This window comes from Rhinolophus hipposideros, assembly GCF_964194185.1.
Source record: "Rhinolophus hipposideros genome assembly, chromosome: 6".
Classification (NCBI taxonomy): Eukaryota; Metazoa; Chordata; class Mammalia; order Chiroptera; family Rhinolophidae; genus Rhinolophus; species Rhinolophus hipposideros.
Genome location: NC_138052.1, coordinates 100,246,199 through 100,259,007, shown reverse-complemented (window position 1 = coordinate 100,259,007; position 12,809 = coordinate 100,246,199). Strand labels below are relative to the sequence as shown.

Below are 12,809 nucleotides of genomic sequence, written 5' to 3'. Positions count from 1 at the left end.
TGACCGCACTAAGCCTGGGGACTGCTGCGCTGGACATGGCCCTGGTTCCTGAGCATGGGACCTTTTGGGGCAGGGCCATGGGGCGTGGCGACCGTCGGGGCTGTAATCAGAGTGGCCTGATGTGCAGAGACCCTTGGTGTTGCAGAAGGTGTCCTGGAGACCTGAAGAGCTGCCTTGCCTAGGGCAGACTCATGACTGCACTGTAAGCAGGAAGGCTCTGGTCTGAGCCGCAGTCGGGCTGAGCCCTCCCCCTTCCTGCCTGCCACTGCTCAGCGGGGGCCTGTTGGCCAGGGCACTTTCTGGGGCTGCCAGGGGCTCCCCGGTCCCGTCCTGCCTGCCTGGCCGGGCAGCTCTGTGATTGCCCCGTCCCTGTGGGGGGATCTCAGCCTCAGTATCAGGCTTAGACCATTTTTCTCTCCCGGGGGAGAGGAAATGGGTTTATTTCGAGTCCCTGTGTTGAATTCAGTCTTACAAATCTTAGAAGTCGCCTGAGAAAGATGTTTTTCTCCAATTTGATCTCTGGATCAGATTCCCAAACGTGGACTCACGCAGTTCCGCTGCCAGCAGCGTCACACAAGCCCTGGGTCCTCTGGCGGGGGATGAAATATTCAGTTTGACGGTTCACGTAGGTGACGTCCGTCCTTGTCCTGGTGTTTATAAAGCGAGCGGAGCCTGTGTGCTGGCAGCAGGCGACCGACCATCAGCTGTGAGACTGAGGCTGAGCGACAAGAGCAGAGCGAGGTGGCCAGGTAACCTCGGGGAGGGCAGCAGACGGAGGTGCGGTTTCTTAAATTGTTGAAATTAAACAGGGCCAGAGCAACGCAGGGTTGAGCCTCAGAATAATACTTTGAAGCCCCTGAAATTGAAACTGCTATGAAAATACTAAGAAGTTGTCTTTTCACCAGAGCTGTTTTCCCGGGAGTTGTCCACTTTGGGGGTGGCGGGAAGAAGCTGGGGCACTGATGGGTGGGTGGTCTCACCCTCTGGATTCCTCCTGCTGCAGGTGGACCTGAGCCAGTCAGCGGGCCAGTGGGGATGTGTCTGAGGAAGATGAAAACCTTCCTGCTGCATGGGGTGACCCTCTGCCTCCTGCTGGTGCCTCTGGCAGGTGAGAGGCTCCCCGTCTCCCTGCATGCTCCCCTCTGCTCCTGGTCCCCCTGCCACCAGGGCAGCTGATGTGTGTTGGGACCGCCCGGAGGTTCTCCTGGGTGACCGCTCTCCTCTTCCTTTGCAGGGGCCAAGCCTGTGCAGGAGGAGGGAGGTATTGTATCTTCCTCCCATTTCTTCTCTTGTCTGGTGGGGGTGGGGGAAGGAGAGGGACTGGGTGGCAGCTCCTTCTTATTCCGAGCAGCTGAAGGGGACCCCTGGGTCGGCTCCAGGCCCAGTGCAGGCAGAGGGACTGCAGCCTCTTTCCCAGGCCCTGCCCTCCGGGCCCCGGGGGACACATCAGATAGGGGTCACACAGGGCTCTACATGGTGTTGGGACCCTCCAAGCCCTGAGGACACTGACATTCCCACTCTGGGACCCAGAGTTCTAGCTCGGTGCAGTAACATACAGGCTCCAGGGCTGGGGGCTGTGGTCTCTTTTGAAATCCCACTAGGACAGCCCCACGTCCCCCCCCCCCCCCCGCCCCCACAGCATTCCCTCCCTGCTCAGCATCTCCAGGGCAGAGGCCAGACTTTCCCCACCTTCTCCTCCTCCTCCTCTGTCCCGCACACCAGGAGTCCGAGGGGCAGGGCCTGGGTCATCCCCCATTGCTGCTCCAATAACCAGGCTCCAAGGAACTTCCGGGAGGACCTGGGGTGGCCCAGCTGCACTCCCAGCCAAGAGGGTGCCCTCACTGCGCTGGCTCTGCTGAGCACCTCCGCCTGCCTGAGGCCTCCGTGGGGGTGGCCAGGGGGCAGGATGAGTGGCGCAGCCCTGAGGCCGGCTGTCCTGTCTTTCAGACCCCTACGCCGAGCTGCCGGCCATGCCCTACTGGCCTTTCTCCACGTCTGACTTCTGGAACTACGTGTACTTCTTCCAGACGCTGGGGGCCTACCCCCAGATCGAGGACATGGCCCGCACCTTCTTTGCTCACTTCCCCCTGGGGAACACCCTGGGCTTCCACGTCCCCTATCAGGAGGACTGAGAGCTCCCCAGCCTGGCGCCCTGGGGCAGACAGGGACCCCGGGGGCATTTGGGTCTGGCCTCAGCTCAATAAACTCCTGACTTAAAATGCACAACACAGGTTTGTGGTTTTCCTTCAAGAGCCAGCTCCACTCAGGACCCATTTCCCTTCGCCTTCGGACCAGGAAGCTGCTCCTTTGACCATTAGCGAGCACTTCTTTGATAAGCACGTGCAGTTTCTGTCCACAGAAGACACAGCAGTTCTGGCTCAGGACTCGCTGCTTTGTGTCCCCCTGTCATCTCATCCCCACCCTGACCCTAGGAGCGGTGCTGCAGGTCCCCCGGAGTGTGGGTGAGGGAACTGAGGCAAAGAGACACCAGGTAACTGGCTGAGCTGTTGATGGACCCAGGCCCATCCAGGCAGCTTCTCCCCAGAACCCCTGCCCTTAGCCACTAAGCTGGACAGCAGCCAGACCCGCAGCGGCCACTCCTGGGCAGCCCCCCACACTCGGCACTCTCCTGAGGGCGGTTTACACCAGGCAGCAGGGGCTCCATCTGTGTGGACGGGTCAGGGCCCTGGGAGCACTAGGCCTGCCCACCCGGTGCTCTCCGGAGGGAGAGGAAGGACCGACAGGCAGCATGGACGGCGTCTCAGGGACCAGACTCTCCTACGGGACACCTGCAGTGCAGACGGTGAGCCCTCGCAGGCAGTTGTGCAAGCTGGGGACCCTGCAGGTCACACCCTGTCAGATGGAAGAAACTAATAGGCTGCAACCAGATTTTCTATTAAAATAAAATAATAGAAAGTATGATGTATTTCACTATAGATACTGGTATGTGTGCTAATGTCTAGCTACAGAAACTGTCACACATAATAAGAAATACGTAGGCCTTGGTGAAACTTGTGTGTTACCCGTTCTATCTGGGAGGAAATAGGTGATGGTGCTGGATTTGGTCCTGCGTGCTGGCCGTCCGGGAGGCTTGGTAGGCAGTCCTTTAAGATGAGTGAGGCAATTTCTGCTGCTCAGAGCAAGACTCGAGTTATGTCAAGCAGCAGGGGACGTAACTGTGAGAATTCTCATAGCAACAGTGTCTTGGGGGGCACGTCCTGGGACCCAGGCACAGACCCAGCAGGGCTGTGAGGGCCCTGGAGACGGGGAGGTTGCCCAGTGCCCAGAGCAGGAGGGCTCGGCCCCTCCTGTGGTCACCCCCCTCTCCCCAGCCGCCACAGGCTTGCTGCCCTCTCACCTCCACCTCCTGTCACCACCAGCTGGGTTCTCTCCCTGTGCCCCTGGTTAAATTCTCAAGAAGGACACTAACCATTTGCTTTGGAGAAGCCCATACATTCTTTGTCTCTTTCTTTCCCTCCCTTGAACTGGTTTGAATTTGGTTTCTGTAAATTAGCTGCATTTTTTGAGAGAAAAAAAAAATTCCTGATTCATATAACAGCTGGAATGAGGTTTGGTCATAAGTTCCCACGGGGGACAACTGGGTCTCAATCCATCACACCAGAGAAAAGATGCTCTTGGCAGCTGGATTTCCCCGGTAGTGACGTGTGTGTGTGTGTGTGTGTGTGTGTGTGTGTGTGTGTGAACATTTATCTTCTACCCAGATGTTCCTGCCCCCAGTTGGGGCAAGCATTAAAGAATGGAGGCCCCCTCTGTCTCTGTAGGCTGCTCGGAAAGACCCTAACCCTGGGTGCCTTCCTGAGCAGACCCCATGGTGCTCTGGCCAGAACTGTCCCATCAGGGGTCAGCAGCACCCCATAGCTGCCCCGGACACACAGCTGGGCTGCATTTGTGTGTCTTTAAAGGCCCAGCTGACCCGCCCTCTTTTCCCAGAGGACAAGCCTCCACCCCCACGTCCCCCTCGGACCCCACGCCCACTCGGTAACAGGCTGCCCACCTTGCAGCTCCCGCACTCCAGTGTTTAGGACTCAGATTTGGCAGGAACCCCTCCCTGTTCATCTCAGCACACAGCAGGTTCCGTTCTCGCCTATGCACCCCCTCTTGTCGTCAGACCTTGTGGGGACCCCTCCACCTCCTGCCCATGCTCTCAGCCCCCTGTACCCCCCAGCACTCCAGTGTTGAGCTTCTTGCCACGCACAAGCATGAGCCCTGGCCACCACGCGCCGTCCCTGCCGTGGTCACTGCTGGCCTGAGGCCGGGGGTTACAGTGAGTTGATGGATAGAGACCCGCGTTGTTGGTGCGTTTAAGCCGATGTGGACGGTACTGTGAACACGGCTGTGAAACTTCTCTCCGTAAGGCCCTGCTTTCACTTTGGGGTGTAAGTCCAGGGTGGGAGCGCGGGGCACAGGGTAATTCCGTGTTTACCTCCGGGGACTGCCCCGTGCTGCCCACAGCGGCTGCAGCCTGTCGGGGTCCCGCACCCCCGCGGCCGCCCCGTGCTCGGCATTTCCCGGGGGCTTTTATCCGCGTGGGTCAGGCGGCCTCGCACTGGGCTTCATCTGCCTTTTCCTGGTCAGCGGCGCTGGACGCGTTCACCATTCGTGCGTGTTTGGAGGATCGTCCCTATTCAAGTGGTTTGCTCACTTTTGCACGTGGTTCTTGTTGTTGTTGAATTTCCGTTCTCTATACATTCTGGGCGTGAAGCCCTTCTCAGATTTACGATTCGCGGATATTTTCTCCTATCCTGTGCATCGCCTCTTCCCTGCGGACCATTCACAGTCTTTAATGAGGATTTCGCGGGCGCCTCTGCGTGCCAGGCCATTGGGGCTGAACTGTGTGTGGCTCCGGGCCACCAGTAAGTCACTGGGCAGTTCCCCTTGTGCCCGACAGGGCGGGAGACCCGTGCAGCGCAGCTGGGAGCGGGGCCAGTCCTGGGGCCAAGCAAAGGCCGGAGGAGCGCGCCGCGTCGGCGGTCCTCCTGCGTCTAGACCTGCCGGAGCAAGGGGGGGGGAACCATAGAGTCGGCGACCCTCCGGCGTGTAGACCTGCCGCGGCGCGCGCACAGCGGAAGAGGCGGCCGCTGGGCCGGAAGTCGGTGCGGGGCGCCCGGAGCGCCGCGGGAAGGGCATGAAGCCGGCGGTGGACGAGATGTTCCCCGAGGGCGCCGGGCCCTACGTGGACCTGGACGAGGTGAGGCGGGGGCCCGGCGGGCTCCCCGGAGGGCTGCTCCCGGAAGGGCTGCGGGGGCGGCGCGCGGGCCTCCAGGGCCCCGAGACACCCGCTCGGCCCCTGCGGGCGTCACGGGGGACGGTCTCGGGGGGACGGAGGGTCCGGGCGGGCACGCGGTGTGGGAGCGGCGCGGCCGGCAGCGCCCACGGCGCAGGAAGCCCCCGAGCCCGGGAGCACGCGGCAGGTGCAGAGTCCTGGGTAACAGCCGGTGTTCGGGGACGGGGCGCCCTCAGCTCCGAGAGCCGGGCGGAGGGACAGCCGCCTGGGGGGGTGGCGGGCGGGCCGGGGGGGCCGGGGGGGCGGGGGGCCGGGGGGGCGGGGGGGCGGGGGGGCGGGGGGCCGGGGGCCGGGAGCCGGGGGCCGGGGGGGGCGGGGGCCGGGGGCCGGGAGCCGGGGGCCGGGGGTCGGGGGGGGCGGGGGCCGGGGGGGCCCGGGGCCCGGGGGTCGGGGGGCCGGGGGCCGGGAGCCGGGGGCCGGGAGGGCCGGGGGCGGGGGGGGCGGGGGGTCGGGGGGGCCGGGGGGCGGGGGGCCGGGGTCGGGGGGGCCGGGGGGGGGCGGGGGGCCGGGGGGGGGCGGGGGGGCCGGGGGGTCGGGGGCCCGGGGGGGGCCGGGAGGGCCGGGGAGGCGGGGGGCCGGGAGGGCCGGGGGGGCGGGGGGCCGAGGGGTCGGAGGGGGTGGGGGGGCCGGGGGCCGGGGGGGGCCGGGGGCCGGGGGGCCGGGGGCCGGGCACTGCGCCCTCGGCCGCGCCTGGGACTGCGGCTCAGTCCGGGGCCACTGCGCGTTCACTGCCGCGTGGAGTCGTGGCGCCGGGACGCCCTGTCGTGGCGCCGCTCACGAGCCAGTTCCCGAGGGACACGGTTCAGTTGTTGGACGGAGCCGGGAGCCGTCCAGGGCAGACGGGCCCAGTTTTGCGCGTGTGCGGGCTCTGGCAACGCCCCGCAGGGGACTGGGACCCCCACGGGAGGGCCACGCAGAAGGGGTGTCCAGGGCGTGCGGGGCTCTCCTAACGGGGACCGAGGCCGTGGGGCCGGGGACACCTGCGGCGACGCCTGGGATCCCGCCCGCCCGCCCCGCCCGCGTGTCGCCTGCGGCGAAGTCCTGACTCGGCCCGGGCGCCTCCGCCCCGCCTTCCTCCCGCGTGGTGCTGTGGGTGCTGTGGGTGCTGTGCAGCCCGGGAGGCGCTGCTGACGGCCTCGCCGTTCCCTCCGCAGGCGGGAGGCAGCACCGGCCTCCTGATGGACCTGGCCGCCAACGAGAAGGCAGTGCACGCAGACTTCTTCAACGGTGAGGCTGCGGGGGGCGCCACTTGTCGTCCGCGCGTCCCTCCCGCCGGCTGTGCCCGCAGCGGCCTTGTCACGCGGAGGGTTTGGATCGCAGAACAGTGAAGCCCACGTCCGCCGCTGTCCTCGGAGCGCAGTACGGTTTATATAGAAGGACAGCAGGCCCTTAGCACTGGCAGCCAGCCCTGCTTTTCAGGAGATAAAAATAGCGTACAATTGCTCCCAGTCCTACACTCTGGGCCTTGAGCGGGAGCTGTAGACACGCTTTCGGATGCCTGAGCCGTGCTCATGTCTGGGCCCCGGCCCACGACGCTAGACACGGGGGCGTCTCATGCCCGTTCGCTCCCCACGGCTGCTTTCTTTCCTTTCCCTGCTGCCCACTGGGTTCCTGTCCCCACGCTGCCTTTGCCGCTTTACCCCCTCCTTCCTCTGAAACCAGGGCCATTCGTGTTTCAGACCTGCAGTTACCCACAGTGTGTGTGGGGCTTTACCAAGGAAACAGCAGGCAACTTTACACGAAATCCTCGTGTGTCAGAGGGGGTGTTTTCCTTGGTCTCTTCACGTTTCTGAAGACCATGTTCCTACAGATTCTACTAATCCTTCCCGAGGGTTTGAGTCATCAGAGAAGCACAGGACCCTTTTCTGAGGACTACTGACCGCTGTTTCTCCCTTTGTCGTCCTCCTTTAACCCAAGGTGCCTGCTGCTGCAAAGAACTTTTGTCACTACTACTTAGTGGCAGCTAGGATGTTATGTTGCCATGTTCGTTGCCTGAGTCCTGGTTATTTTATCGGGCTCCTTTTAGGCCGGTTGTTGCCTAAGAGGAGAAGCCAGGCTGCGTGGTTAAGTGCAGGGGGAGCCTGGCCACCCCCTGAAGCAACATCCTGTCGGCCACCAACTCCTCTCAGAACTGGGGACAGTGACATGTGAGCCGAGCCTTGAGAACTGAGTAGCATTTCTCTAAATTCTGTAAGCGAGAGGGTGTGGGGGGGAAATTGGGCAAAGGCACCGTCCTCTGCTGAGCTGCCTGTGTGAAAGCACAGCTCCCTGTCCGTAGGCAGGGTGCTGAGACCCCTGGTCCCGCACCACCCACTCACACATGTTGATGATTTCCTTCAAAGCCCGACTCGTCCTGTGCCAACCATGGGTTTAGAGACGATTGGCGTGTCACCGTGTTCAAGTTCACGTGATTTCTAAAAACAGCCCTTTAGTTCTGATGAGAAAGCCTCTGTGATGGGCTCGGCTGACCTGCCAAGTGTGCATTTGGCAGCACGAGCCAGTTGGGGCCCTTTCTCCCCGAGTCAGGCTGGAAAGGGAGGAGCACAGAAGGGCTGTGTCCACGTGGGACTGCCCGCCAACAGCTCAGGAGGTGCACGCTGCCCATCAGGCTGTGACCGGCCCACGTTCAGGAAGCCGTTTACTGAGAGAAAGCCGCGTGGACGTTAGATGGGGCTTCTGAGTCCTACTCAGAGAACAGTTCCGCTGGCCTGGGTCCTGGGCAGTGGGGCCCTCACCGTGACTGGCCACGCCTCTTCACTCTCTGTGCTTTACAAAGTAGGGGGGCATTAGACAGGGCGCAGGCAGGGACCCTGTGTGACGGGAGCTCTGACAAAGGTGGATGCCTTGTTTCTAGGAGCTCACACCTCAGCAGGGGTGTGAAGGGCGTGTGGGCTTAGCTACAGCTGGGGGTGGGGAGGTGAATGCTCAGAGCTGTAGGACGGCCAGCCAGGTCAGGCGGTGAGACGGGCACATTGGTGGGACTGACTGTGCCCACGTGGCTGGGGGCACTGGGACACCCACCGCCTTCCTCGTGAACTAGCAGTGACACGAGTGGGGGCTGCCTCCGTTCCCGCTCCTCTTTCTAGTCATACTGCACATTTCAGTGTAGTGGGATGAATGGGTGTGCTTTCCAGCTTTTCTTTTCCCATCGTGTAAATAATACAAGTCTGGGAGGGAAGTTAGGAAACGAGGTAAGTGGAAGGACAACATGACCATGACTTTGCCCACCCAGCAGGTCCTGCGCTGTCAGCGCCTGGCATTTCTTCCAGTAGGAGCAGGGCTTAGGCTGTGTTTCTCAAGCTTGACGACAGGTCTCTCTCCTTTAGGGGAGTCGTTCTCACGTGACTCAGACCTTCCACCGCTTTTCTCCACCCCACATTCTCCTTCTCACTGTGAGAGTGCTGGGATGGAGTGGAGTGGGGCGGGGAGGGGGGGTTTGTGCCTTTCACCTCCAGTCGCCAGAGCTGGCATGGCAGTGGCGGTGGTGCGCCTACAGGTAAGGGTGCTGCCTGCCATGGTGGTTGCGAGGTAGTTGCGAGGTGGCCCCATGCGGAGCGAACACGCCTTGCATGCGCTGTCTCAATGCTGTCGTCTAAATAGAAGGAGGACGCGTTCTAGGCAACGCTGTCCCTGTGGACAGTATCTTTGAGCCCCGGGTGGGACAAAATCGAGTCTGTTCTGGGAGAAGCCTTTCATTTAATTAGATTGTTTCGTGTCTTTCCTCTATTTTGAATGACCGTACAATTCATTTTGAAGTTCTTTTCTTAGTTGTTTACCTTCTGTGCCCCATTAATGCGTACTTTTGTTCATTCGTGTAGACTTTGAAGACCTCTTTGATGATGACGATATCCAGTGAGCTACTGTCCGTTGGTGCGTGTGGTCACGCCTTTGTCACCTAGTGCCGTAGTAGATGGCCTCAGACAATTTGGAATGGTTCTGAAGAACCGTGGACATCACCTGAAATCAGGAGGTGGTTATGCAAGAAAGGGAAGGGTGCTTTTAAGTGCGGATGAGGCCTGTGCGTCTCTGAATGTGACCAGCTTTTGTCCTGAACTTCAATTAAAAATAAACAATGTCGTCACTTGCAGGGTAATTTTAATTCTGCGGTTTTGAGTGAACGTGACAATCCCTGAAAGCCCCTTTGTGCATCTGTGCGCTCGCGTGGGGCCAGCATGCAGAGGGGGATACGTTGACCGACACAGAAACACTGTACACGTTTCCCCGGCGTGCTGTGCGGGGACCGGGCGCTCAGGTTTGTTGAGGGGGTATTGGTGCTAGACCCGAGCAGGCAGTCATGCAGGCAGTGCTGGCCCATGCTGCCCGTCCCCTCAGCACAGTGGGGCCGCGCGTTTTCCTCCCGCCTCAACATCGGGGCAGCTGCTGTCGCCAAAACTGCGGCCTGAGGAATCAGGATGGGGAGGGGAACATCTCGGAGAGAAACGCCTACACATGCAAAGCGTGTGCGTGGCTCTGTGTCAAAGGAGAATGTAACATCTGAGGGGATTACGTTTCGTTGGTTTTTTTATGTTTCTTATTGGTCCAGCTGAGCAATGGATAATGGCTGTAAAAATTAAGATTACTATTTCAAGTCAACCTCAAGGTGGAGATGGTTTCTTCACCAAGACATGCCCAAGCCATGGGACTCCGCAGTCCCCATTCCCCAGTCAGGCAGAGCCACTTGGTAGGTGACTCAGGATACGTGAGGATACACCATGAGAGCTCACTGGCGGCATCGCCTCGATGGCCCCGGAGAGCAGTCATCCCACAGGGTTCCCTAGGTGACGGCGGGGAACAGTTGCCCTGCAGGGTATCCCGGGTGACGGGGGAGAGCAGTCTCCTGGGGTTCCCCTGCTGATAAGGGCAGCGTCAGTCTGGCGTCCTTGGACAGACGAAGGATACGCATGTCCTGGTCCCTCCACCTGAAGCACTGCCCTGCGCTGAAGTGCAGGCTGCTCGTTGCTCTGTCAGGCTCGCAGCCCAGACCCACAGGCCTAGGTGACAGGCTTTCCAGCAGGCGAGCGCACGGTTTGGTTTTCGAGAGCGGTGCTGTGCTCGAGGTTGGTTCACGAGCAGGCTTTACTGTTTCCAAGGGCTCACGAAACAGGCCCAGGAAGGTCTGCGGGGAGCTGGTCACGGTCAGGTGAGGTTCACAGCAGAGTCTGCGGGGCTGGCACTGCGCTGAGTGCAGCTCAGGCAGCCAGTGGCCCCACGTAGGTCCCCGTGTGCAGCACGTCTCCAGGGAGCTGCGTGGGCCTGCGGAGCCAGCTTCCTTCCTTGGGCCTCCGTTTCCTCACTGGGAAACAAGGCTCCTGGTCCCTGAGGTGCCTTCGAGTTCCTGGACGTCTGGTCTCCAGCAGGAAGGAGTGATCCAAGGTGAGGGAGAGCTGGTGCTGCCACCCAGGGGCACGTGGGCGGGATGAAGAGCTGGCGTGTCCTTCCCAGACTGAGGCCAGCAGGCTCTCTGTTGGCCTTGGGATTTCAGTCATTGCCGCTTGCTCAGTGCCATGAGGCCACGGACAGACTTCCCACCTTTTCCCTCACGTGCCTGTGACTTGGCCATCACTGCGGAACCGCGCGTCCCTCTGCAGACAGCGGCTTCACTGATCTGTCTGCGCAGACGCCTTTGGCAAACTGGCCGTCGTATGTTTCCACTTACACTGACAAAATCTCACGTTTTATCCCTCACTGCCTCAGTGCCAGAGCCCTGTATGCCAGTCTCCACCACATCCAGGAAGCCCGCTGTAGAAGGAAGTCATGCCATTGCTGACCATGGGATTGGGGCCAGCCAGGGCTTGGGGCCAGCCAGGCCGTGGGACATCAGGAAGGCCAGGCTAGCTACTTGGAGAGGAATCGGCTGAGGGCACGCAAGACTTGGGGCTTGGAGAAGACTCTTCCATGAGAAAAGAAGGAAACGCATTAGAATCCTTGGAAGTGAAAGAGCAGGAACTTGCTGGAAGGCTCTGGAAGGAAAGGCGAACAGCGGACAGCTGGCCCCAGGGCTCCTGGACCCCACACTTGGGCCTCCTGTTTGCCTCGCTCTGCCCGCGGCTTCTTTGGCCCAGTGGTCTTTCTTCCCAGCAGAAAACGTGGTTCTGGCAGAGCCATCTGTACCTCTCCCAGTGTCACCCCTTTGGGGGCTGGGTGTCCCACACACAGTCTTGGGAAGGCCTCTGATTGGCTCACCCTCTTTCCCAGCCTGGCCAATCAGTAGTGGCCGTGCTTCTGGCTGAGAGGAGGAGGTGGCAGCCATTCAAACCTCAGGGGTGTGGAAGGACCTTTTCTATAAGGTTGACCGGCACTCGATGGCCGGGATGGGTTATTTGGAGAATATTTCCTGCTACACCAAGTGTTTTGGGGCCTCATTCAGCTCCAGGTTCTGAGAAGTGAGAACGCTGATGAAAGGGAGCCCTTTACTAACCCAGAGGGTCATGGGGTTTGGTTCTTGAATCCTTGGGTTGGGGAGGTAATAGAATAAAGTTGTTTTGATGTTTCAAGCTGTGCTTGAGGACTTGGTGAGGCCTTGGAAGGAGCCTTCTGCTCTCCCCGCCTTCGATTGCTTGTCCCTGGGCAGGGAAGCGCTCACCCCACGTTCCGCCTTTGCACTGGTGTTTGTTTGAGTGGGAAGATGCCTGCGGCCTTTCTCAGGGCTCAGGAAGCTGCTAGGGAGGGAACAGGCCTCTGAGTCCTGGGACGAACAGAGCAACTGGACAGGGACACTTCCAAAACAGTCACATTTGAAAGGCAGCGTTACTGAGTTTAGAAAGTTTACTGCTGTGAATTCTGTTTGGAGCCAAGACAAGAAAGTGCTGAGAAAATGTGCTCACAAAAAACCTTTGTCCTGCAGGAGGCATGTAGGAGCTGGCCTTTCCTCTGACTGTCGGGACCCAGGGCTCTCAGAATGCAGAACGTGACGGAGTCCCTTGCACAGCTGCCTTTGTTCCTGCCTGGGGACAGGCTTCTGGAAGGAGCAGCCGTGGTCACTGCGAGCGCCTTCAGGCCTCGTCTTCTTACGTCTAGCCCGGCTCCCAGCCTGAGTCAGCGCTGGCTGGTTATAGCCACGCTCAGAGATCTCTTAGGTGCCCATGTCTGTGTGATTGTCACCCCCCCGAAGCCACAGAATAAATGACTCAGAAATACAGCTCTGATGGCATTTCTCACTGCGTCGTGTTGGACAGTGTGGTTCCCTGGAAATGGTGAGTGCTCTGCAGTCAGAGGAGGCTGGAGGGACAGCAGCAGTGGTGTCCAGGAAGTCAGCTGACTTTCAGGGTGACTGTGTGCTAGAGGGACAACAGGTCCCTCTGTCCCCGTAATCAGGCAGAGGACACACAGTAGGTGCCTAGTAAATGTCTTTTAATGTAAATAAACGACAAGCTATCCAGTGTGCAAGGGACTCTGAAAATGACCAAGTCCTGGGCCTGTGTGACGAGGCGGAAACCAGCCAGAGGGATGCTGGGCACAGTAGGCCGTGGGCAGGGGGGCCAGGACCATGGCTGCCGCGCAGCAG

At 60.4% G+C, this 12,809-nt stretch overlaps 2 protein-coding genes across 4 annotated transcripts; both read left to right on the top strand.

Annotated features, from left to right (window-relative positions):
* The first annotated feature begins 600 nt into the window (after positions 1 to 600).
* OTOS (otospiralin) lies at positions 601 to 2,217 on the top strand. The gene is made up of 4 exons (XM_081051733.1): positions 601 to 749; positions 1,004 to 1,108; positions 1,235 to 1,261; positions 1,948 to 2,217. The coding sequence occupies exons 2-4, from the start codon at positions 1,036 to 1,038 to the stop codon at positions 2,130 to 2,132; spliced, it is 285 nt and encodes a 94-aa protein (XP_080907859.1). The 5' UTR covers positions 601 to 749; positions 1,004 to 1,035; the 3' UTR covers positions 2,133 to 2,217.
* Positions 2,218 to 5,086: 2,869 nt separating this feature from the next.
* COPS9 (COP9 signalosome subunit 9) lies at positions 5,087 to 12,436 on the top strand. 3 transcript variants are annotated; one of them, XR_013993589.1, is made up of 5 exons: positions 5,090 to 5,209; positions 6,460 to 6,532; positions 9,124 to 9,275; positions 9,394 to 10,678; positions 11,000 to 12,436. XR_013993589.1 is itself a non-coding variant. In XM_081052850.1 (3 exons), exons 1-3 carry the CDS (start codon positions 5,147 to 5,149, stop codon positions 9,159 to 9,161), a joined length of 174 nt encoding a protein of 57 aa, XP_080908976.1. In that variant the 5' UTR covers positions 5,087 to 5,146; the 3' UTR covers positions 9,162 to 9,386. The 3 variants fall into 3 exon arrangements, 1 of the variants encoding a protein (XP_080908976.1); XR_013993590.1 differs by having other exon boundaries at positions 9,394 to 12,436; XM_081052850.1 differs by lacking the exons at positions 9,394 to 10,678; positions 11,000 to 12,436 and having other exon boundaries at positions 5,087 to 5,209; positions 9,124 to 9,386.
* The last annotated feature ends 373 nt before the right edge of the window (positions 12,437 to 12,809 follow it).

Excerpts from the sequence above, each read along its gene's own strand:
- OTOS (XM_081051733.1), top strand. The coding sequence starts at position 1,036 with ATGTGTCTGAGGAAGATGAAAACCTTCCTGCTGCATGGGGTGACCCTC. Across the intron at positions 1,109-1,234 it reads CCTGCTGGTGCCTCTGGCAG|GGGCCAAGCCTGTGCAGGAG; the intron begins GTGAGAGGCTCC and ends CTTCCTTTGCAG. Across the intron at positions 1,262-1,947 it reads GCCTGTGCAGGAGGAGGGAG|ACCCCTACGCCGAGCTGCCG; the intron begins GTATTGTATCTT and ends CCTGTCTTTCAG.
- COPS9 (XM_081052850.1), top strand. The coding sequence starts at position 5,147 with ATGAAGCCGGCGGTGGACGAGATGTTCCCCGAGGGCGCCGGGCCCTAC. Across the intron at positions 5,210-6,459 it reads CCTACGTGGACCTGGACGAG|GCGGGAGGCAGCACCGGCCT; the intron begins GTGAGGCGGGGG and ends TTCCCTCCGCAG. Across the intron at positions 6,533-9,123 it reads GCACGCAGACTTCTTCAACG|ACTTTGAAGACCTCTTTGAT; the intron begins GTGAGGCTGCGG and ends TCATTCGTGTAG.